Here is a 26,673-nt window from a genome sequence, read left to right as displayed (position 1 = left end):
GAACAAGGCTCGCTGATGTCTCTTATTCAGTTGGGGCTCTCTATTGGATCGAACTCAATAATAAGCGACAGCAAGGGTGATGAGAGGTCATCCTCAACTTCACACTCTGCCTCTCTATATCACCTCTAATCTGAAATACAGTAGCATTTGTGCGAGTGCATGCACGAGCATGCCTGCACATCAAAATCAATTTGGTCCCGAGCCACAATGAGACGAAAATGCACCTTTGCACTAATGCATCAAAGTGGTTGAAAGTTGGCCGGTGCTCAATGTTTGTTTGTGTGTGTGTGTACTTCTGCACTGGCCAGCATGAACCCAGCAGGGGATGAAGTGGATGGTGTGTGTGTGTGTGTGTGTGTTTGCAGGCTAGCCAGGGTCAAACCAAGAGGTTTGTTAACATGGAGTATTAATCTAGCTCGGGCTCGCATCCACACGTTGCAACACACACACATTCACTCAGTTCTCTGCGGCGAGCTGAGATGCCCGCAAGTAAATTTTTAATCACAAGCGCTCTAATCACTCAGGTCCATCTTAAACACCAGTCCCGACCTCCACTAATACACATCAAGAAGACTCACAAGTCACAAACATCGCATCCTCCTGCACCCGAAAAAAAACATGTGTAGAGAAGAAGAAAAACGACAGTATTTATCCGTGCTGCTGTATGATTTTTCTGGTTGCTGTTTGTTGTTTCTCTGCATGCAAGTTCTCATGAAAGTCTGAGCTCTGTGCTACTTTACTGTTCCTTTATTTCAAAGCTCCACTGCTGCTGCTGTTGCTGCTGCTGCTGGGTTTTCTGTTGCCTCTTTTCTACACCAAATCACCATCAGGAGGGATTTTGCCTCTTGTCATCACAAGTAAGAATGTCATCTTAGTTGATTCAGTGGGTTAAATAAAGGTCAAATAATGTATCAAGGTGAATTACTAGACTCTGATTCTACTGCAACTACAACATATTATTATATATATATCAATTCTATCCCGCAAAATGTAAAAAGCAACGACTTAAGTGTTGATTTTTAAAAGCTTCTTACTTGACCTGAAGAGCTGAAACTATTAATTGACTACTTGATGAGTTGACTGACAGACAATATATTGATAATCTATTAAACATTTAAGTCATTTCTCATAGTATGTAATCTATACCTGTCCTGTACAGGTGAATCAACGTGGAGCCAGGACCACAGGTATATAAGTAGGTGCATGTTTGAATTTATTTTATTCATTTATTTATGTATATTTATTTATTATTATTTTGTTTTTCAAAAACATTATCTTTTATTATTTATTTATTTTATTTGCATTATTCTTATTTTATTTATTTATTGCATTTTTATTGCATTTTTTCCCTCCTCCCTTGTTTTTGAATACTCTGTTTTTCAATTTACAGTTACTATCTGTTATCATATGTACACATCCCTTTATTTGTTATGGTTTAGGTTGTTGCACTGTAGTAATCTTTCTTAGGGAAACGATAAAAAGCATGATTAAAAAAGAACAATTTAAGTAATTTATCTAGCAAACATTCTCTAAGTTCAGACCCTCAAATGGGAGGATTGGACCACTGGTGGGACAGAACAAGCCATTTCACTACATCTCCTTGGGCTCTTATGATGGGCATGATTTTGTCATTTTATAAACTAAACAGTTAGTCAATTAATGGCAAGTGTAAGTGTTATATAAATAAGGGTTAATTGCAGCCCTACTGGCCTGACTAACAGCCAAAACTTGATTTATATTTGATTTATAATGATGTGAAGCAGAGAAACGCAAGCAACCCTTACTGGCTTCTATTCTTCAAACATCCAACTTAAAGCCAACATCTGCAAACAGCCCGACAGTGACAAATGGGACAAATGGAGGAATTTATGTTACGTACCAACAGTCTTTTTGCATCTGGGGGAAGCGGTAAACAGCACTGCTTTTTTGGCTCGAGGCCCATCTTCAGGGACGCTGTACTGTGCAGCGAGCAGCCACAGAGCTGTATGTCATAGTCTACATTGTATAAATAAACTCCTCTCTCCCAGAGCGTCGGCCTTTAAAGGGCACCCTCAGTCTAAAAAGACTCCTCTGATGAGGTTTAACACAACGGTGCGGTGAATCTTAGTCAGCATGACACACTTTATCATATTGACTTTTTTTTTAAATGCTTGTGTGTGTGTGAGCTTCTATTTACAGGAGGTGTGTCACTGTTCTAACCACCGCCACCCCCCAACCCCCTCACCTCCATTGTTATTCCCTGCATTGCTATCCTCCAAACAGAGCACACATTCATCACTCGGTCTTGTGCCTTTCTTGCGGACATGCCAGGAGGAAAAAAAAGGAACCTTTTCAGGTCTGTGCTTGTAAATGACCCGCCGCAAAAGGGTTTATTAAGTCACCTCCCTTTCTCCTAACCTACTTCCTGAAGACACAGAGGAGGAGACGGACAGACACAAAGGAGAGGACACAGACAGACAGACGGACAGGGACACCAGCGGGAATGGAGTACATTTGTCTTTAGTCCAGGCTCAAATACAGCTACGACTATTTTTTTTCCTGTGTAAAATGTAACAGAAGAGTTAAAAAAGTGGTCTTCCTCGGGTCCACCCGTCTGTGGTCAAAACATCATCGCGACCATGTAAAACCAAAGAATAACCGGGAATGAGATACGTCTAGCCAACGCGTTCTCATCCCAACTCGTCACATACTGACGCTTTGTCAGACCCCCTCGGCGTCACAACGTGTTTAGGTTCAGGCAATAAAACATATAGTTAAGTTTTACAAAACAAAACAACATGGTTAGGCTTTAAACTACTACGTTTGTACAGTGAAAATGACACTGAACGTTGTGAACACGGGACACGAACGAACAGCTGATTATAACGTGACACACGGGACGCCAACAGCTGGATGAAAGCCTTGCTGTTTGCAGGAAACACATTTGAGAAGCTGAAACTTTAAACTTGATTTAATTCAGTCCAAAGGGGCTTATTGGCATGGGAAACTCACATTTACATTACCAAATTAACTGTGAACTAAATACAAAAATCTGGTTCTCTCTCTATGTCCCATGGCGGAGAGGACGTCGTGTTGCTCAGGCTCTATCTATTCGGCGATGCCTTCGAAGTTGCTTGACATCTCCTGGATCCATCTCTTCATATATGTTTCACATTACATGTATCATTTTTTATTTTGTCATATGGATTCTCTATGTTGCTACTCACACACATCTATTTCACGTCTGTCTGTCCTGGAAGAGGGATCTCTCCTTTGTTGCTCTTCCTGAGGTTTTTTTCCATTTATTTTTCTGTGTTAAAAGGCTTTTTTTGAGTTAAGTTTTTCCTTGTCCGACGAGAGGGTCGTACTGTAAAGGACAGAGGGGGTCGTATCCTGCACAGACTGTAAAGCCCCCCCGAGGGAAATTTGTAATATTGGGCTTTAAGAATACAATTGATATGACTTGCTTTGTTTTTGTTTGTTTGATAAATGTCTCATCAATCAATAATGGCATATTTTGTGTCGTCTGTGTGAGCTGGCAGAAGGACCCCATCCTCTGTTGCTCTTCCTGGCATTAAAGGATTTTTTTTGGGGGGGTGGGGGGATTTCTCTTTATCCAAACTGAGCGTCGAAAGATATCCTGGATGCAGATGAAATTGTGATTTTTTGAGCTATATATAAATCAAACTGACTTGATTGTTGTGCAAAAATGTTCTGTCAATTGTCAAATCATTTGCCTTATCATGTCAGCATCGATGCAGGTTTCATCAAAACACTGTTTTTTGCAGCATCTTCATTATCAATGACTTCCTGCTCATCTGCTGCAAATACAAACCTGGATGACATATTGGCAAAATATCTAATTGATGCTGTAACACCCCATGTACACTGTAAACAATTGCTGTTAATTTACAGCAGGATTTCAACAGTATTAACCTGTTATTGCTAAAAACAGTGCTTTACTGTTAAATTACGCTCATAGGCCGTTTTTTAACTGAACTATAATGCATTCTTAAAAAACAGCACTTTACTGCTGATCAACTGTCTAAAGTATCATCAGTAACAGTTTCATTATTAGTATTTTTTTTAATTCTGGGACCTGATCTGCACATGTGAGGCTTGTACATTGTACATGATTGTAAAATCAGTGAATTAGCTCTGTTCTTCACTCACATGTTGTTCTGGTTTGCATTCTGTACTCAGCTATAGACAGACATTTTTGGGAAAAGTGTCAACAAGTCTGTTATAGCCTTTTTCCTAACAAGTGCCTTTAATTCTATTTAGTGTGACTATTCCTATGTCTGTAACCTGCTAAGTCTATTCATCTAGGCAAAAAAAATAATGTTTATTAAAATGTATGTAAATAATACAACCTAAATAGTGCATTAAAACAAATCAGTAAGATAAAAGAAAAGGGAAAAACAGCTATATAATGTATCTTTAAACAGTAAATTAACTGTAAAATATGGTGAAATTAATTAAAAACAACTGTATTTTGCATTAACATACAAAGCTGTAAATTTCAGCAACAGTATAATAATGTTAATTTTACAATAACATAAAGGCAACCCTGCTGCCAGTTCTTTACTGTTATTTTCCTGGGGAATTCTTAACAGTGTACACATATAGACTGCAGATGGAAACAACTTCAGGCAACTTGCACCCAACACTAAAAACCAATCAAATCTGAGTAATGGAAAATATTGAGCACACATGCAACAATTGGTGCCACTACACATCCAGATATAAATAGTTTGTCATTAATTGTTGCAGACCTCCTCCTCCTCTTCCTCCTCCTCCTCCTCCTCCTCTGGCTGCACATTCATTCATTCTGATAATCTGGTGCATGCAGGTTAATCTCTGCGTGCAGTTTAATTAATTTTGCCTGGTATATATAGGTGTTCACACACTCCTAATCTGACTGAACAGGGCGAAATCAATCATCCCAGACAAGCCTCAAGGAGACGATCACGATAAACACCCCTCCTCCTCCTCCTCCTCATCATCATCCTCAACACACACATACATACTAACGCTTGTAACAGGACATAAACAACACAAGAGGTCTCACACAGCCAAATGTGGGCCAGATATCAGATTAGATTTTTGGGGAGAATGAAATCACTCCATTCATCTCCAAATGGCACACATGTCATCCATTCATCCAGAAATCCAATTTTTTAACCAACATAAACGCCTCTAAATGATTTTCTATTTCTAACACCACATCAGACATGTCTACTATATATACTCTTACTATAGGGATTAAAAGGCGCCATGTATAGGACAGCGATGCTGATATATTACACAATGGGAACCCACCTTTGTCATCTCGGAGCTGTGATGTGATGTGATGATGTGACGGTCGTATAGCGGTGATTTCTATTTCTCTTTCTCCCACTGACTGGCTCCGTGCTCCGGCCAGCCGGCTGACTGACTGCCCTCCTCCTCTTCCTCCTCTTCCTCTTCTTCCTCTTCTTCTTCTTCTTTATTTTTTTAGGAAAGCCTCCTCCTCCTCTCCTACAGTTGGCTCCTCTCCTTCATCATGTTCTCTCTGTTTGGTGATGTGTTCAGGTGTCGCAGGCAGCAGATCTGCTGTCTGTCATCAGAGGCGACTCCTCTCCTCTCTTCTCCTCGTGCAACAAAACGGGAGACTGTAGCATTCCTCTCTCTCTCTCTCTCTCTCTCTCTCTCTCTCTCTCTCTCTCTCTCTCTCTCTCTCTCTCTCCATTCAGCCAATGCGCGCACGTTTGTGCCTGTGATGCAGGGATGAGTGCTGCAAGCACATATGATGGTCCTCTCTCACACACACATTAACATTAACATTAACATTAAACACATTAAACACATTAAACACAATTAAACATTAAACACATTAACGTGCATGGACATGGGGATACTCACATAATTGTGCCTATAATATACTTCTATAATATTTACATGGGAGTGACTCTTTGCTTCTATAATATTTACATGGAAGTGAGTCTTTGCTTCTATAATATTTACATGGAAGTGACTCTTTGCTTCTATAATATTTACATGGAAGTGACTCTTTGCTTCTATAATATTTACATGGGAGTGACTCTTTGCTTCTATAATATTTACATGGAAGTGAGTCTTTGCTTCTATAATATTTACATGGAAGTGACTCTTTGCTTCTATAATATTTACATGGAAGTGACTCTTTGCTTCTATAATATTTACATGGAAGTGACTCTTTGCTTCTATAATATTTACATGGGAGTGACTCTTTGGTAGACACGGTACTACATGGTGTAAAAAAAAAAAAAATGTTTTTTTTTTTACAGTTTTTCTAAAGAAATTTTACATTCTTTATCTGTATTTCAAAATGAGAGAAAAAAAAATGTAAAAATTACAATAATTAACTTTTTATTAAAAAGTGTCATGTGTCTTCTTTTTTTAAAATTGCTCAAAGGCTGCAGGATTTATGGGCCTTACATCAGGTTATGCATCTTTGTTTGGACCTTGGATGCAAATAAATACCCACCAGTGTGAGGATCACTACATGAGGTAGTATGTTTGGTTTATGTTGCCACAATTTAAGACTTTTCTTACCTCAATTTGTGTTGCATTGTTGTTACACACCCATCTGCTGTTCAAGCAACTCCTTTGCCTTGTGAAACGTCCATTCAGGAGACAGAAAAAGATGCTTTTTAAAAGACAACATTTTTTTTTTTTTTAACAGAATAAATCTGTATAAATGGAATACATTAAATATCTGTTTTTTAACAGCTTTGAATGCTAATTTCAACAAAACTAACCGTAAAAATAAAGTATTCTTTACATGTAAAAGTAGAACGATTTTCTGTAATTTTACAAAAAATATGTTTGTTATACTGATATCTCACTGTCAAAAAACATAAAAATACTGGTATTAATCTATTTAAAAGTGTATAATTGCTTCTATATTGCTACATTGGTTTATAGATTTAAAGGTTTTATTGTTAAATAAGTGCATTTCATGTTATAAAAACTGTTTAAGTTAAATTTTAAAAAAGTTATTAACTGTGCTTTACGCTCCCTTACATTTATATGAGACGGTGTAGCCTCTCTCTCTCTCTCCATCCAGCCAATGCGCGCACATTTGTGATGCAGGGATGAGTGCTGCAAGCACATATGATGGTCCTCTCTCTCTCAGACACACACACACACACACACAGCAGCACATTAACGTGCATGGACATCCAATCCAATCTAATCCAAATTTACTTATAAAGCACATTTAAAAACAACAAAAGTTGACCAAAGTGCTGTACAATTATACATAAAAACATAAAAACAACACAATAAAACACTAAGACCAACTTAAAACCAACAGGACTTTAAAATAATAAGAGCGTTAAGACCAATAGAAAAGGAAAAAAACATGCGGATACTCACATAACTGTGCCTATAATATACTTCTATAATATTTACCTGGGAGGGACTCTTTGGTGTGTTCTCCAGTGATATGCTTATTCCAGCCCCTTCTCATTTCCATGGCGTCAAATACCTACACTTTGTCTAATGGTACTTGTCCACAGCCTCCGTGCTTTCCACGCTCCACATTCATTGTCTATGTAAGCAGCCGCGCAATGCATTCTGGTAGCGTGGCGTCGCAATTCGAGAAGCGGAGCGTCCTCATTTGCATAAAGTTGATGTCTAGTCTACTTTATGCAAATCACGGGCGTCCGGCGCGACTCGCCACCTCTCGAAACTCCCGAGAATCTTTTAAAATAAACACTGTTGATCCAAAATGAAGACAGATTCAGCAACTGCATGGATTTCAGAAACGCATTTTGGAGAACTATTTTTGTAATATAAGAGAAGAAAGTTTCCAAACGAGCCTCCATACTGTTTCCGGTTTGAAAGCTGGGAGCAGCGGAGGGAAAGCGTTCATCCAATCAGGAGCCTAGTGCCTTGTTTCTAGTGACAGCCCACCAAGCGTCCAATGTTGGGAAGCATTGCGTCCCCTCGCGATAAAAAACGCCCCTGTGGACACGTACCATTACATGTCCACAGGGGGTGTTTTTTATTGGAGGAATTGCCTCGCTTCCCAGCATTGGATTGCTTGATGGGCTGCCACCAGGCACTTGGCCCTATAGGCACTATAGGCACCAAATTGGACAAACCCTTTCCCTCAGTGGGCTGCCGCTCTGCAGCTTTCAAACCGGAACCAACATGGCGGCTTGTTTGGAAACTTTCTTCTCTTAGATTACAAAAATAGTTCTCCAAAATGTGTTTCTGGAAAACATTTTATGTGAGAAATAAGCAATGTAAGTTGCTGAATCTGTCTTCATTTTAGATCAACAACGGTTAGTTTAAAAGTTTAGGGAGTTTCAAGAGGCGGCGAGTCGCGCCGGATGCCCCCTGATTTGCATAAAGTAGCCTAGACCTCAACTTTATGCAAATGAGGAGCGGCCAACGTGGCGCCTCGTCTCTCTAAACGCACCGCCGCGCTACCAGAATGCATTGCACGGCCGTTTACATAGACAATGAATGGGAAGCGTGGAAAGTACGGCGGCTGTGTACCATAAGGCACCCTTTAGCGTCAGTATGAGACGCACCGGGCTTTCCATTACCTACAATGTAAACCCATCCACGTCAAAGAGCAAAAAGACACACACTGGCGGGTTAGAGGGGCGGTGGATGGATCCAACAAACACAAGGCTTTCATCCACGTTACAATCAGCTGTTCGTTCATGTCCCGTGCTCACAACGTTCAGTGTCATTTTCACTGTACAAACGTAGTAATTTTAAGCCCAACCATGTTGTTTTTTCCTAAACCTAACAAAAAGTGACGGCGAGGGTGTCTGACAAAGCGTCAGTATATGACGAGTTGGGATGAGAACGCATTGGTTGTTCCTATAATGCCGCTTTTATACTGCTTGTGTTCCATGTTCATTATAAATGTGTTAATATGAAAGCATCTGTCATGCAAATATAGTTAATTTGAATCTGAACTGGAACTTGATAGCTGACTGATATGTAAATTTGCAGCAGCCCAGGGGCTCATTCAGTGATTAGTGGGCCCGAGGTAAAACCAGGAATGACCCCCCCTACCCCCCTCATGCATTATTCTCACCCTTTCCTAACAGAGAATGCTATCGTTATTACTGAGGACACTGATTGTTATGTATGCAAGCATTTACCTCGGTTATACACGCAAAACTGTCCCCCTGCACTAAGTGTTTCTGGATTGTTGTCCTCTAAAGATAACTGATAACATTGATAACATTCAGCCGCTAGATGTCGCGTTCTCCCTCCCCCGTTCCATTGCATTTACTTCACAACAAGTCGTTTCCAGGCAATTACTGTTAATCTCAGCCATTTATCTGAACAAAACATTCATTTTGGACCCGCCAACATTTTTAAAATGATTAATTCACAATCAAAATTTTGTTCAGGAAAAGCGTTGTTATATTAAAATGTTATATTGAGAATAATAATATATTATGTCAATGTTATATTGTGACTGATGCATTAATGTGTTCATCACTTTAATGTTGCAGCTGGTAAAGGAGGAGCTTTTTTTTTGTTATATTTACTGCTGGGTAGCTTGTGAATTTCACCAAGGGATCATTAAAGTTTTATATTAACCTATAATAATACATGATACATTATATATTGATTATATGTTGTATTATTAATCTGAATCTGAATCTGAATCTTTAAGTTATCACATAAATGTAGTGCCATACAATATATATAACCTCTATAACACGTAGTTTTGTAGCTCATGTCTATTTATTTTCAGCTGCTTGTATAAATAACTGAGTTATGTGCTTGTTAATATCTTCAGGGGAAAGCTTTCCTACCAGTTCCGAGTGAGAGTATCAACAATTCAGCGATTCACTCCTGAAACCTGTACAGCAATCTACCAGGTTTTAATACCTAAAGGTATGTGTGATATCTGCTTTCTTGTTAAGTACAAATTTAATGACTTTTGAGACCTTTTTAATACTTCTAATAGAGAAAAATAATAATATTGTTACCCCTGTAAAAATGTGAGGCACACAGAGCGGAAAAACGTGAGGCACTCAGCATCGCAAAAGCAGCGCACAAAACATTTCCATCTCACTGTAAACAATTACAAAAAGCCGCCCAAGGCTGCTAAAATGCATTCTGTCATATCGGGGCCTAAATGATCCTTTAAAGATGCTTTTAGTTGCATTATGGGAAATGTAGGATCCAGTGTTTTCTTGGAGCTCAACCAATAGAGTGCTACAGGAATGAGTCCTAAAACTCAGAAATGAGTTCGCATTTTAGCACATCCGGTTCCCTCATCTGGAAGTCAATGGGTTTTTAGTTAGATGCCTGAAATAAGGTCTGTGGTTAACACAAGCTGAAGAGATTTTAACGTTTTATTCTACGAAATGAAATGCATCAATAAATATCACACTCGTCATCACGCAGACTCGTCCGCCGTTACAGCCTCGTTGTGTATACTCACGCTCATGTGACTATGGTGTAGTTCGTTTATAGCCTAACGTTAGCGTATTACTTATGGCGATTGCATTCAGTGGTGTTCATTTGTGGAGATTATCTTGCTGAACAAAACGTCATAAACGTGTTTTTGCCACAGAGCTTATTTTCTGCAATAATCCAAAACCCAATGGAAAAATCCCATTGGCTTTTTGTTGAGGGAACCCAGGGCGATGCTAACTTCCTGGTTGGCCTACAAACATACGCCATCCCTGAAGCACTCTATTCTAGGAAAAAGAAGTCAAGATATCTCTGACTCTCCTGCTGAGTTTTGAATGTACTTTTATAAAAATATGTTTCTTGTGAGTCCTCCAACTTTATGGTAATGGTATGCTAATTTACTCGAGTGCCCCTTTAATGGTCTCCTGCAGGGGTATCCTGGTGGCTTAGGGGTTTAAGACGCTTCCTTGATCCAAGCCGGGATGAAGAGTCTTTGTTGCGTGTCATTCCCGATCTCTTTCCTCCTCATTTACAGTCAGCCCTCTACTGCACACTATCAAATAAAAGGCAAAAAAATACTTTTTAAAAGGCTCATTTTTTGTGAGGCACTCGTTATTTTTTTTGATGCTCACTCCCAGTTTTATGACATTAGGGCCCAAACTATGTCTATGCAGCTACATCCATTTCTGCTACAATATTATTAGAAACTCATCTACATTTATTAGTGAGTTACTCAATAGCAAGTTTTAAAACATTTTATTATGGTGGTTTTATTATCATAGCTTTTTTTTACAAAGTTCCAGTAGAGATTTATAATGAGTCACTGGTAGCATACTTAAAAGACAATGTATTGCTGGTGACCTTGTTGTGCTTTCTGGCTTTTACCTCCTATTAAATCTACTTTTTGATGTTATATTTTTGCTAGTTGTTTAGCAGATCCTTGCTGGATCGTGACATTGTTTGAGTAATGATCTGGACTCCAGGGGTGTAATGATTAAATGAGGTATTGTGTATGGTATACCCACACTGCGGCATATTGCGTCCTCCATATGGGTCATTATTCCAGGGAAGAACGGGAGACTTTGATTAGGCAACGCTGTCTCTCCTTCCTATTGATCCTCTCTGTGATGAGCTGGAGAGTTTGTCCACAGCTTGTTAAACACCCCAGTGGCATTATAATTCATTGTTTTTCAGCTCGTTTGTGGGTCAGCAATAATGCATGACACCGCTGTGCTGAATGGACAATATTTGTTTAGGGGCAGTTTTCTGATTGATTGGATGGATTCTTTTGTTTCCTCTGATGCTTTTTTTCATGGCCTGTGAGTGATGTAAATGGAAAATGCAGGAAGAGATGTTTCTAAAAATTAAGTATATGATTTAGTTTTCTTGTCGATGTAATGTGTTTACTGTGCTTTTAAAGAAAGCTCTTAATAAGTCACTCCCTGCGCTTGGAAACCAACTTCCTATAATTAATTTTATTGACTTCATCTACACAGGAATCAGGCAAAAATGACATGAGGGATAGTCTAGAAGCGACTGCACACGATCTAGAAACACGATAAACTGCATTTGTTATGGTTACTTTCAGTCATGTGTCTTATCCTGAAGTGTATATGAGCTATCTGCCAAAGGAGTTTCATTACTTTTACAAGCATTTTATGATCATTTTTATATACTTGCACTCTGGGAGTGACATATTACCTTGTTCCATTTCTCTACAATATAACAAAAGTCCATCTTTTTTTATCCCAGTGAAAGTATGTTTCAGACCTGTCTTCTGTATTTTGCCTAAAGTTTAAAAAGAAGTGAAACAAGGACAAAGTCACAGACCATGCATTTTTACAAACATGGCCCTTGCTCCCCCGTACGCCTGCAGAAGAAGGCGGGGGGCTCCGCTGCTAGACGCCGTCCCCCGGACACGCTTGGCTTCACCCTCCATTCGAGCTGTCATGGTGCAATCAGCAGACATGGAGAGCACTCAGGCTGGGCTGCGACATTACTCTGACCTCTGCGGGGTCCCTCACACCACTAACAGGCCCCCTCCTCTCCCATCTGGAGCTGAATAATTCAGCGTCATGAGGTTGTGGACGGTGTAGCCGGTTAAAGCGCAGCCAAGGTAAATGGTTTGATTCCCTTTGGGATCAGTGAAGCTATAAACAATTTGCACTTGTGGGGTTGTGAGGCACACTGAACATCAATGCTCTCTATGTATTTATTCTATATTTCTATCACTGAATTTTATGCGAAGAAATGTTTATTCAATTGAATTTTATTTCATATACTACTTGGACTTTTTGGGGTATACTTGAAACTTTTTCATGTTTTAACATTCTTGATGGATCAAATGCTCTTGTGTGGGTTGACACAAGTTAAAGCTGGAGTAGGCAGAAAAAGTTATTTTTATAAAACGGTCACTATATCCTGACCGTAGTGCATGAGACAGGTAATCTGAAAAAAATCATGTGCCTCGGTGTCCTCCGGTGTCCTCCGGTGTCCTCCGGTGCTCCTATTGGCATCTGCAAGATTTCACAGACCGAAGGAAAACAACCAATCAGAGCTGATCTGGAGTCTGCCGTTTCTGAGCAGCTGTCAATCACTAGCGATCCCCGATCAAAGGATTAAACTAGGCAGCATTGATCAAATATTAATCAGTATTCTGTTACTGTAATGTCTACACATCTTGTAGTGTACTGTTTAGCTGTAAAATGAGAAAGTTTGTGACTCGGCAGCCATGTTGGGATCAGTTGAGGAAATACCAAACTTGTTTTAGTTTTATGATTGATTACATATGGCCTATTTATCTGACCTGCTTATCCAATATAATACTGTATCTGTGGTTACACCAAGGGTTAAATCAAATGTTGGTGAAACTGCCTTTTAATTTTCATGGTCCTTTAGTACAGCTGGTTGTTATCAATTTATCAATTAATTAATGCCTACATGTATTTTTAATATTATTTTTGCTTTATTGAATGGCATATTTATTTATTTATTTATTTATTTATTTGTTTATTTATTTATTTATTTATTTATTTATTTATTTACTTATTTATTTACTTATTTATTTATTCATTTATTTATTTTGGCAGGTTCCATCCTGCATAGTTTGCAGACTCTGTCAACATTAACAGAGTAATATAATAATAATTAAAGCTGCAAGCAGCGTTGAACAGGCCCTCGCCCCTTTGCGTACGTCGGGGTACCCGCTGCCGTGCATTTCCATGAAAGTCGGACACTGCACGCAACAGTTAGAGGGTATTTTCTGCGTAGAGCGCGTGGCGCTGTAAATGACCTGTTGAGAACCAGTGGGGCATCTTTAAAAGGCACTTCTATGAGGGTAGGTGGCAGTATACAACCATTTCTTGTTGCCAGTAGGTGGCGCAATCACGATAACTCAATAATGGAACGTATATGTCTTCAGGCCGGGATTCTTATCCAGCTTGTGAAGTTTGGGGCAGATTGGAATATGTAGAGTCAAGTTACAACAGCCTCCTGTGTCATGTCGTATGCCTCGAATGGTTGAGATTAGGTTAGGTCGTCTGGCAGCGAGTCTCACGAGAGTTTTTGCAGATCTCAGATCAAATTTCGCAATTTACAGGCTCCCTTCTAGTCGCTAGTCTGGAAGCGGAAAATCAGGGCTGAAGTCGAGTAGAGTGAACTCGCTATAACCAAACTGCCAATCACTGGGCATTTTCATAATGTAGTAATCACATTTAGTACCAACTCGAAGGGACTGGAAGATCTTTACTCATTTGTTGTTTTTTGTTGTACATCTGAACACTTTGTTCAAACTCTGTATAAGCTGAACCTGTTTGACCTCTGAACACCCACACAGTTGTTTTCAGTTATTCTGGCTGATTAGACCTCTGGTCAGGTTGAAGGTGGAATTCATGAGATCACAAATCTCCATCTACCTACAAGAATGATAAGAATGCCCAAACAGGTGCAGTGAAGGCTGACAGATGTAAATACATTACAGTGAGCAGAGATCTAATCAGCCAAATAAACTGAAAACTTGTGAGTGTCATTCCTACACCCACACTGAGGTGTAGGCATTTGTGGTGTAGAGACTACAGGTAAAAGAAATGCACTGCACTTTTTTTATTAGCTTCTGGTGCCTGTAATTTCAGATATTGTACCGTCATCACCTATAATCATGACTAAAAGCATATCAGTATGTCATTTGGTACCCCGTTACATTCATGAAGTCACAACTGCAGCTACTGGTGACAAAGTTAAGAGCGAAAAACAACAATGTTACTGGGTGAGCGATCTAATCGACGTGAGCGTCAGAGTTTGGGTGTGTCCCATTGTCACGCATGGGAAAAGAGGCTGTAAAGACAAACTTATTGTCTGTGTTATTTATTAGTTTTGATGTGAATTATTCACACTCTACGGTTTGTCTTATTGTTTCGTACACAACGTGTGCATTTCAGTCCTTTTTGGTTTCTGTGTGAAGGACACTGTATCGTCCCCGCTCTAAAAATAAAGTTTTGCTTGCTTTGCCTCCTTGCATTAGTCGCTGAAACAAGAGCCGCTTCACCTTCTTGAAGTTTTCAATAAGACAAATATAACAGACTCCAGGTCCATGTGCTGATGGGCTTTAGGTCGGGGAGGATAGTGCCTCATTTAGTACAGATAAAACCTCTACTGTTCCAAACAGGGCTGTCAACACTTCCTGTCATCACTGCTGCACACCGCCCTCCGAACCCACACATACACTTCTCTTTGTCCACTTCTTTCTTCTGCTTCCTCATACTTCATCTTCCTCTCCATCCCTACTTTCTCCTCTTTTCCTCCTATTCTGTCCTCTCTCTGAATCTGTTGAGGACAATGTTCGTGTAGTGATTAGGTTTCGCTCTGCTTTCCAGTTCTCTTGTGTGTGTGTGTGTGTGTGTGTGTGTGTGTGTGTTTGGTGTGTTTCTGTACGTATATATGTGTGTGTTAGTGAAATTCCCCTCCCCTGGGCTCAGGTGTCACCGCAGCTCTCCCTCCAACTCCTTTGAACGGAGAGCTCAGTGTCGAGGATCAACATGAGGGCGAAAGGTTTTAGACAGTTTCCCATGTAGCGAATAAATGAACTGCTGCTGCTGTAGAGAGAAAAAGACTGCTCGGCACACACACACACAAGGCAGTGTTTTGAGCCTGGTGCACACTGGCTCAGCTCTCTTAAAGCCTGCGGTCATATTACTGAGCGCAGGGTCAAAGGTCAAAGCCAATGAGCCGCCACACAGAAGGAGCTGTGTTCTCACTGAGCTGCCACTCTGGCTTTCCTTCTGTGTAAAACATGGTGTTGTTTTGACGCGAATGACGGACGTGTTTCTGGATCAGCACCCGCTGTAGATGAGCGCACGTGCACGGCGGCGAATGTGTGTCACTCTAAAAACTCATCATCCCAATTTTAGTTGGTGGAGGTTTGATTTTAGACTTGCGACCCAGATTTTTTTTTTTTACGCCACACATCACGGTCATCTGCTACCTCCTGTGGCTTATCTCCGCTATCAAAGAAGATGATATGATACACACACTGGTGTGATACACACACTGGTGTCCTCTGAGAAGCAGTCATCAGCTTAGTGGCGATCTATCCCATACCGAACGCAGAGCTTTAATCTGCAAAGATCGACTTTGTAACAATAATCTATATACATTATGAAATTGAATTGGAGGCCACCACATACCGCAGGAAGCAATCACTGTTACTGCTTACAACCTTCCCAGTGGTTTATCCATACTCTGCAATCTTCTGATAACCCCCTCCTCTGACCCTGATAAGAAAACATCACATACTGTTCCCATGTGCACATACAATTCTTGCAATTTCATTATATTAGTACTTTGCCTGATTTAGCCCATTTATAAGCCTTCTTTTTAGTACCTGAGTGTGTTTTACCAACCTGAAGGCAGCCATTCATGTCAGTGTGGTATGAAAATCAGCTTTCAGAGATTTGAAACGTGGGTGCCTGGGCTGTCCTCGACCAAAGAAATTCTTAGTCAACTAACACTTAAAGATTTTTATGGACTAACATATTAGTTGATTTAATCAACAGATGAGTTTCTCCACTAAGAATCACTCAAAAGCACCACTTAAAAAGAGATGTGCTCATAAGTTTCTTAGAAATAAGTCATTCAGCGTGAAAAAAAAAGCATAAAAAAACGACTAATCAACTAAAGAAATCTTACTAACAACTGTTCAGTCGACTAAGGCAGCCCTCGTGGATCCTATATGATATACATACCATAAGATGATAGAAATGTGTCAACCATCAGAGGACCGCTTTGTGGCAACGTTTGATTTTTGCATCAAGTTCATGATTTTCAGGTATTTTATTGACTGAATTGACTGCAGAATACATTCCTATCTGATCATTTTAGTAACTCAAATTGAACTATATGACAATATCTAATGATATCATGATATAAAATTACATATACCATGATATAAGAGTTATTCTTATCACCTACCCACAATCCATTACAATAAACATGACTGCTATATGTTGTCCAAGTGATGCTATTGTTGTATTGTGTGTGTGTGTGTGTAGATTGGTTTGAAAAGTCTTGATTGCTATATTGATTTAAAAAATAAAAGCGTTGAATTCTGAATACAGAAGAAGAAAAGCTGATAAAATTCTCTTACCTTTTATTTTCATTAAAACCTTTCAAACAATCAAGATTTTTTTTTTATTTTTTTATTTTATTTTTTATTTCAACTAATGAATCAGAAGAAAAATGCATTCGTCTTTTTCTTAATTGCTTCTTTATTCCTTTATTTATTTTATTTATTTATTTTTTATTTTATTTCATTTTATTTTATTTTATTTTTTATTTCAACTAATGAATCAGAAGAAAAAATGCATTAGTCTTTTTCTTAATTGTTTCTTTGTTTTATTTTATTTGATTTGATTTGATTATTTTTTATTTATTTATTTATTTATTTTCAACCAATGAATCAGAACAAAAAATGCATTAATCTTTTTCTAAATTGTTTCTTTATTTTTTTATTTTATTTTTTTTCAACTAATGAATCAGAAGAAAAAATGCATTAGTCTTTTTCTTAATTGTTTCTTTATTTATTTCTTTATTTTCTTTATTTTTTATTTTTTTATTTTTTATTTAATTTAATTTATTTTTTATTTCAACTAATGAATCAGAAGAAAAATGCATTAGTCTTTTTCTTAATTGTTTCTTTATTTTATTTTATTTTATTTTATTTTTTATTTTATTTTATTTTATTTCTTTATTTTTTTCAACAAATGAATCAGAACAAAAAAAATGCATTAGTCTTTTTCTTAATTGTTTCTTTATTTCTTTCTTTATTTTCTTTATTTTTTATTTTTTTTATTTTTTTTTTAATTTAATTTTTTTTTTTTTATTTCAACCAATGAATCAGAAGAAAAATGCATTAGTCTTTTTCTTAATTGTTTCTTTATTTTATTTTATTTTTTATTTTATTTTATTTTATTTCTTATTATTTTCAACAAATGAATCAGAACAAAAAAAATGCATTAGTCTTTTTCTTAATTGTTTCTTTATTTCTTTCTTTATTTTCTTTATTTATTTTTGTTTTATTTAATTTAATTTTTTTTTTTATTTCAACTAATGAATCACAAGAAATATGCATTAGTCTTTTTCTTAATTGTTTCTTTATTTCTTTCTTTATTTTCTTTATTTTCTATTTACTTTTATTTTATTTTATTTTATTTTATTTTATTTTTTTATTGTATTTTATTGTATTTTATTAAATTTCATTTCATTTCATTTTATTTTATTTATTTATTTATTTATTTATTTTTTAATTTTTAATTTTTAATTTTTAATTTCATTTCATTTCAATTCATTTTATTTCATCATCTCCACAAGACCAGAATGTGCCCGTTGCAGTTGCGGGTCCTCGACACATGGCGGCGGTAACGTGGCAACGGTAACGTGGTAACGGCCGCGTCACTATGACCTCACCAACATGGCGGTGCCTGTAAGCAGCTCTAGCTGGTTTGTTTCCGTGTCTAGAAAAGTGGGAAGTTATCTATTTAATGCAGCTTTCATCAGCCAGGCTGCAACTAGCGGTAACAAGATGGACTCAGCGCGGCCAACCAAGGTCTGACAGTAACTCTTTGTCATGCTTTAGCTTCACATTTAGCTGCAGTTCCAGATGTTGATCACATCTTTACACGGTATTAGTGTTCACGTGTGTTTATTCCTCCACAGCTGGAGTTTGCAGTGCAGATGACATGTGAGAGCTGCGCAGTTCAAGTCAGAGCTGCTCTGGAGGGTAAACCAGGTAGGAAAGAGGAGCTTTTACTCACAAAACAATGAACACTATCCTGAAACATATCCATGTTTACATCCTGAACCAGCTCTTTGTCTGATCAGTGGATTAGCAGCAGTGTAAATGCTCTCTCTAGTGTCTCTAGTTAACATGACACAGCAGATAATGTCAGCCATGTTCATGGCATGACCTTTCTTCATGCATTCCAGTACAAAGTGGAACATGTCATGTTACTCAGCCAGGCAAGCACAGTTCATTTATATAGCAGCATTTTCTTATAAGTAGTGCTTGACATTGAAATGCATAAAACAATAACATGTACAGGATTTTTTGTAAGATAAATAGAGACAACTTTCAATTGGTAAACTGCCAATTAACTAATCCAAATTGAATGACTGTAGCCTAGAGACTTTAAGTCAGTGCACAGCAGATCAGCTGAACATGCAACAATGTGCAATATAGTAATCGACCTCCAAATCAGTATTCCAATGCTTCATTTTTAGGGCCAGAGCACGAAAGTGCCAGGTACCTATTGTGCAAGGAAACCTATTGAAACCTATTGTTTTTCTAGGGAATATTATTTCCGCTGCGGGATCGCATTTTTGAGGCGCTTAGTGTGATGGAATTTTCTATTACAGTTTTTCTCGATTGTTTACACACATTTTCTGAAAGCATGCCTCATACTCTCAGAATTCTACACACAAATCAAAAAACACACACACAATGGGCAAAACCCCTCAATTCTCCTGCAAAATGAAACTTTACATTCAAAACAATGTTATTTCTTCTCAAAATGGTATTTTGTTTTCAAATGACACACACAAACCATCATATGAATAGACATTTATAAGAACCAGTTGAACACTGATGTGCTCAATGTAAAACACTATGATGAATGGAAAACACTTCTTCTCCATTCATCATGATGACTTAGGCCTTTTTTTTGTTCAGTGTTACACTTACTACAGACAGTACATACATAAGTGTGTTGTAAAATATTTTAGAATATTGTTTTTATACTCAGAACACACAAATACACGGTAACAAATATATTTTATTTTCCCCACAAAAACAATGTACACAGTGTACATCCCAACCAACACAAAGTTGCACATACAGTGGTCTACATACAAAACAACAGAAGAATTTACTGTATACAGTTACAGTAAAAAAAACGAAAAAAAAAACTATGCTGCATCCTCTCTTCTGTTTCGCTCTGGCCACAGCACCTCATCCACATCACAAGCAATGTTTTCCCTGGCCAAGCAGCGGGGGAAATATCGCTTAGCATGTCGAATCCAGCCATGAAAAGCATCAACTGATTGCTAATTGTAACACTGTGTGACAGGTGTTTGCCCATGTGATGAGTCAGTGTGCATAGTAGGGCAATTGACTTTAGAATTTTGAATGACAGTGTGTTCCTTGTGAAAACGAGATTTTCTTCATGAAAATTGTGCCAAATGCAGAGAATTGTGTGTAGTGTTTTGAAAAAAGTGTGTTTTAGAACTGCAATTTGAGTGTAAAGCAGGAATTGTGCTTGTAGTTTAGCAGAATTGGTTCAGGGGGTTGGTGCATGAGTTACATGTTGTGGTCATTGTGTGTCAAGTACCAGTATTTGTGTGTAAACAATTGAGAAAAACTGTAATTCCTCTCTTCTTGGTCGGGAGGTCAGAGTGTTTGTCAAGAGTGTCCCTCTGTTGACATTATTGGGTGGGATTCCTGTCTACGGGGGAGCCACCGTTATCTGTACAGCTGTGTCTGTAGTAGGGACCATATAGAGCCAGTCGCTGGGGCAACCGGGGTCAGAGATGCCAGAGGAACAGAGTAAGTCAAAACATGATAAGGGGTAAAACACTGAGCACCAGGGAGGAAGGGCAGAGTTGTGAGGCCTTCACGCAGAGAGCACCTCAACGTGGAGTCCTGACAATTGTTCCTTGATCAAATCTCAATAAACCTTCTGTGTGAGACATCAACAGCTCCGGGGCCTCTTCCTTCCTATAAGTTACTTCGATCTTCAAGAAATTGAAGTAGGTCATTGCTCACATCTGCAAGAGCGTACTAAATATTTTTTCGATTTTTTCTGCGAACAGGAAGTCAGCCATTGGATTTCATGTGTTAATCTAAAATTTCCGAACACATGTTTGAGGACTTTAGGATGCACAAAAACTCATGGAACTTTACACACATATTCACACTAGTAATTACTTTGATTTGGTGGTGTAATTGGGCTTGGGTGTGGCATGTTGGCTCTTTAGCGCCCCCTTATTACTTTTGGCCTTTGAACATACCTTAGAGATTTAAGAGCTATTGCAGCTTCTTAAATGTGAATATTTTCTGGTTTCTTTACTCCTCTATGACAGTAAACTGAATATCTTTGAGTTTAAGAATCACCATATTCATTCCTCAGGCACTCATAAGCGTAAGAAAATAGAAAAGTGACTCGATTCAATTTAGAGTGGTGCTGTATAAAACAGAAAAACAGCAAATCCTCATACTTGAGAAGATGGAAGCAGATAATGTCACTCGCTTCAACCATTCATTTGTCTGTTTGTGTATCTATCACATGATAATTTTCATCTCTGTTCATGTGTTTGCAGGAGTGACGTCTGTCAGCGTCGACGTCGGTAAGGAGGAGGTGCTGGTGGAGTCGACTCTGACCAGCGCGGAGGTGCATGCTCTGATAGAGAGCACTGGACGCAGGGCCGTGCTGAAAGGCATCGGAGGATCACAGCAAGGTGAGAAACCACAGGACCAGAGTATCGAACCTCAATACACTCTGGTACCGACCGAGATGCATCTGTAGCATCAAATATTGAAAATGTTCATACACCAAAAGTCTGGTCCGATTTGTAATCTTGTTAACCTTTTCTTGAATCAGATATTTACTTATTTAAATTAATTGTAGACTTTTTTATAAGACTACGTATGAAAAATACGTAAACAAAAAAAAATTATGATCCTTACATTCTCACCAAAACTAATTGTATGCATTCTTGAGGTCTAACAAACCAGCCTGTCTCCTCAGAATGATGTTCCTATACATTATGAATTACGATCTCCTTCTTCCTTACTTTTGTTGGCGCCTTGCAGCATATCTAGTTGTATTATTGCCACCTGTAGATCAGTCGAATTGTGTGAAACCATTGGCCGGACCAATGAAGGTGTATTGTGTCACCTTCATAGGCGTGCGTGCATGTGCCCGAGATAAACAAAACAGGGATTCACTCGTAGAAAAACAGCTTAAAGGCACTATTCGGTCATTTTGCTTTCAATAGATGGATAAATTGGTGGAAAAAGTCTACAGAAATACTGGCTACTAAAACGTATTATTAATGCTGTTCATTGATCTCCTTGCAGAGCAAAGATGCTCATTAATTTAGACTTAAATGCTGCTTCAGTTGTTGAGACTCTGGTTCTCTTCACACATATCGATAAAACACGCCCTGGATAAACACATCACCAAGTAGAAAGCTCTAAATAGAAGTGCGATTGCACATATTCAGTGTGCACTGTGATCTGATCACTCTGATGTGGTCTTGGTGGTACATATGTGACCTGATATATATGTGGTGTAGTGTGAATGCAAATGCATCTGTGACCACACTGAGGGGAGTGCCAAATCGACTTTAGCACGGCTAACGTCTCAAACACAGTTGGTTATGGTTGACAACGTATCACATCACAAGGAGTTTTAAGTCATGGTTTCCCTTCGATAAAATCAAATGTGAGCTGAGAAACGTAATCTGATCACATGAGACGCATTTGTAATGCATTCTTATTCCAAATATGTGAACTGCAGTAACATCTAACCAGGTCGGTCCAGATGTGTGAACACGATCACAGACATATTAAACATTTAGGACATCTTGTGTCTTTATGACAGACCTGGGTTCAGCTGTGGCCATGCTTGCTGGTGTGGGGAAGATCCAGGGGGTGGTGCGCTTCCTGCAGCTGTCAGAGGAGCGTTGCTTGATTGATGGAACCATCGATGGGCTGGAGCCTGGACCCCACGGCCTTCACGTCCACACCCTGGGGGACCTGACACTGGACTGCCTCAGGTAGGACCACAGAGCTGCATCAGGCACAAGCATGAACGGGAACAAACAAGGCTGGTCTAGTTAAAGGGTAACTTCAGTATTTTTCAACTTGGACCCTATTTTCCCATGTTTTTATGTCTAAGTGACTAATAGTGACAACCATTTCTGAAATTGGTCCAGTACTGAGGGAGAGCGCTGTAGGCGGCAGCTGCTTACGGGCTGCAATATGGTGCTATTGGGGCAAGCTGGCACCGTCATAAACGTCCACTAAAAGCAACGATTTACTTTACTTATATTTAATTAAATTTAATTACTTCTTCTTTTTTTTTTACAGTTGTGGAGATCACTATAACCCCTTTGGAAGACAACACGGCGGTCCAGGGGACTCTGAGAGGGTACAGTCATACCTGTTCCTTAAAACTCTATAGACCATTTCACTGAATGTGTCCCGGTTTATTTCCTGTTGGGTTGTTTGTGAATGACATAAGCTGACAGGAAGTAAACACGGACCCAAGCTGTTGCCTAGCAATGCAATCCCGTTAAAAATAACTTACCATTATATGCATTTTTAATAATTTTTGGAGACTCCGTGCTGTAGATCACTGGTGCTAGAGCATTTAGATGTAAAAGGAGTTAGTAAATAATGGATCCTCTTCTCATAAATTCTGACAAAATCCCTCCTGAGATTTGATAACATTTCAACATGAGCCAAAATGTAAGACGTATATGCCAAATACATCCCGCGGGAGCCACTTTGAGCAGTTCTGCTTCAGGTGCTACATTTTCAATAAAAGTATGTGGCAGACTGTCAGAGCTACAAAGTCTAAGGCAGCGTTTCCTGGCTTTCATGCTGTATACTCTTGTGTATTTACGTCTCCGGTTCAGTGTTATTTATTCACTGTGTGTCGTTGTCTTGCAGCATGTAGGTGATCTGGGAAATATAGTCGCTGGACCAGATGGCAGAGCCTCATTTAGACAAGAGGACAGTCAGCTAAAGGTAACACACACACACACACACACACACACACACATTTGGCACTGGTAGAAAGGCAGGTAACTACAAAGATGTCAAATAGAAACATCTAATTTCCAAAACAACACCAGATGCTCTTCTCGTTTGTCAATTTTGTGCCTCCTCGTCTCCTCGCTCCTCTGGATTGTTACCCGGGAATCAATCAATCTCGTGGAGCGACGAGGCTTGCCGGAGGAGCTATAAGCGAGGATACACCGGTGTGTCTTTTGCGGAAGTCTTTTTGGCACCCGTGACACATTAAAAAAGTAGCTTTAAAAATGACCGCTCCAAGGCAAGGATGTCTCATTTTGTTAAATGCCTTGACTCCTCTGCTCGCATCTATGATGGGCAGGACTAAGACGTGAGGAGAGGAGGCGAGGAAAGGAATTGAGGATGTACAAACTAAGAAATGGGAAAGGCCCCGAATGGCAGCTTCTTTCTTCACTGATACCTTGGTGCCCACGCTGCAGGTATGGGATGTGATTGGCCGATCGCTGGTGGTGGATGCAGACGAGGACGACCTGGGTCAAGGCGATCACCCTCTCTCCATACGGACTGGGAACTCTGGGGAAAGGTGAGTCAACAGCACTGGTTTCAGCTGGGTAGAAGGTTCATAGATGCATTCAATGTTACAAGGGGTGGACAAAATAATAGGAACAACTTTAGCACCAGTAGCCCAGGTCCCTGAGAGGTGGAGATCCAACTTGATGGGCATTTTTGAATCTTTAGTGATGTTATTATAAGATGTCTCTCTTAATTTGCCTACTGCCTGTTTATATAGATATGCAAGTTTGTCACTGTGAAAACTTCAATACTAGACCAATTTCAAAAAGTGTTGTACCCATTAGTCACTTATACACAAAAACATGGGAAAATAGGGTCCAGGTTGAAAAACAAAACAAAGTTATCCTTTAACATCAACATAAATATTATTATAAATCTATATGTATTTTAAATGTATTAAAAAATCTGTATTAAATTATTGCGACCACATTCTATCGGGTTCTATTCTGTGTCAGTAATGCATTAGGTTTTTGTTAGTGTATATTAATTGAGTGAGTAAATCATTTATTTTCAAGACACACCTAGTCAAGATGTGCATGACTAGAAACTATAATTAAAATTTAACAAAACAATCAAAGAGTTGGAATTGTTGTCAAACTACTAGCTCCAAAGTTGAGACTAAATAATTAATTATTAAATGAGCCCTTTAAAAAGTAATTGTCAAGTAACGAGTCTGGCCTTCTGTAGCTGATTTTCTTCATCGTTTCAAACACTGTCTCTTTCCCTCTCCTCCACAGACTGGCCTGTGGGATCATCGCCCGATCAGCAGGTCTTTTCCAAAACCCCAAACAGATTTGTGCCTGTGACGGGGTCACGCTGTGGGAGGAGAGAGACCGGCCGATAGCTGGGAAAGGTCGAAGCAAGGCCAACAACACAGAGACACCGGCGGCACACCTCTGAACCTTGGGCACAAACACCAGCCACGTCTGTAACCTGCGTCGGGCTGTTTGAACAGAAAGGGCACATTGGAGAGAAAATGCAGAGGACGTTTGTCGACAGAGGGTCAGAGCACTGAAATATATGTTTGCATACAGCTTGACAGATGACCAAAAAAACAATGGCCTTCTTGATTTTCTTTTTTTTCTCTGTGATAAAATCAAATCCTCTTGCAGTTACTGTCCTCTGAGGATTTTAGAAGCACTAAAGCAGATTAAAACCAGCCTGGGACTTTGTGAAAGTCACCTTTGATTAGCTAGATGTCCGTTAACGCTGTTATATGTTTGTATAACCATTCGCCTCTGACACAATTGTCCCATCACTGCCTAAATTGATGTACTGGCTGTTTGGGATAAATGAACTACAGTTTGGCATTAAAGTGTTTAAGTTAATTATGCAAGCCTCCTATACACAGTATTATACCAATATACATATTGTCTTTATACATCCATGCTTACCTTGTACGGCAGCTGGTTTCTCGTGATGTCCTAGAGATCACGCAACAATCGCGGGATCACATATCACACGAAAAAAACATCTTGTCAGGCTTCAAGTAATGCGTTTGTGTCCGGCAAGCCAGATCATGGATCAATCGGCGTCATACGAAGAGCTACTGGCAGCTACGCGCGTTGTGACGACACAAGAGAGGCGACTGTTCGTTCTAAACAATAACGGCGTAGCTGCAGTGGCATCAGTTATATCAGAACTGGAGAGTATTTCTTCATTGAAAGAAGAGCAAAGAGCGGCACCGAAGTTCTTCTCTCGACTAGCTTCGGCAAGAGTTTGATTGACAGACGGTTGATCCAATCACATGCCAAGTATTCTTTGAAAGTGCCTGCCCTTTTTCCAAACAGTTTCTAATGACGACTTCTCAAATGGTTCTGTGTAACAAACCATCTGGCGGTGTCAGGCTGAGTTGTAAAATCAGTGTTGTGATTGAGGAAAAAGTAGCCAAAACGGCAACAGAAAAGTCCAAATAGATAGCTAAAAGTAAGTGATAAGTGACAGAAAGGTGCAGCCTCGGCCACTCCAGGTGGTAGTAGTGGCTTAAACATGGACAAATCCAGAATCGGGGATTCACGTGTGCAGCATGGATCCACCACGACATGTAATCTTAAAAAAATCCATTCATTAAAGGGGCTCAATGCGAGGGCGCTTGGAATCACTGGGCTAACTCGGGACATGTCGAGGGAATCTGTGCCACCGTTATCTGCAGTGTGTTCATTTTAAATCCATAAGGTGGTGTGAGTGACTTGAGTACAGCGCTTAGAGGAGCGAGAGAGTCATATTCTATCCAGAGTGAAAGGCCAAGGCAGGGGTTCCTTAAGGATTGTGTGCTCAGCTGTTTTTTTCAACATGAAGTTTGAGTCCTTCATCGTTTGCAGCAGCCAACTTTAGAGCCACACAGGAAACTGACAATTTTCTGATCGTCTCTTGTCACAAATTGTACA

General features: G+C 39.2%; 2 protein-coding genes across 2 annotated transcripts in view; one reads left to right on the top strand and one right to left on the bottom strand.

The window, feature by feature from the left end:
• The window catches only part of gal3st3 (galactose-3-O-sulfotransferase 3), a 42,419-nt gene extending 36,764 nt beyond the window's left edge, over nucleotides 1-5,655 (bottom strand). Inside the window, exon 1 of the mRNA XM_037759359.1 lies at nucleotides 5,302-5,655. The gene's annotated coding sequence lies outside the window, so the exon portion shown is untranslated. The remainder of the gene's footprint in view (nucleotides 1-5,301) is intronic.
• A 12,680-nt stretch (nucleotides 5,656-18,335) lies between these two features.
• On the top strand, nucleotides 18,336-25,619 carry LOC119482214 (copper chaperone for superoxide dismutase-like). Its single transcript, XM_037759653.1, has 8 exons — nucleotides 18,336-18,502; nucleotides 18,613-18,685; nucleotides 21,271-21,408; nucleotides 22,557-22,731; nucleotides 23,045-23,105; nucleotides 23,630-23,707; nucleotides 24,193-24,296; nucleotides 25,024-25,619. The coding sequence occupies exons 1-8, from the start codon at nucleotides 18,368-18,370 to the stop codon at nucleotides 25,184-25,186; spliced, it is 927 nt and encodes a 308-aa protein (XP_037615581.1). The 5' UTR covers nucleotides 18,336-18,367; the 3' UTR covers nucleotides 25,187-25,619.
• The last annotated feature ends 1,054 nt before the right edge of the window (nucleotides 25,620-26,673 follow it).

The sequence above is a fragment of the Sebastes umbrosus genome, chromosome 22 (genome assembly GCF_015220745.1).
Source record: "Sebastes umbrosus isolate fSebUmb1 chromosome 22, fSebUmb1.pri, whole genome shotgun sequence".
Classification (NCBI taxonomy): Eukaryota; Metazoa; Chordata; class Actinopteri; order Perciformes; family Sebastidae; genus Sebastes; species Sebastes umbrosus.
This window is presented reverse-complemented; position numbering and strand designations above follow the sequence as displayed.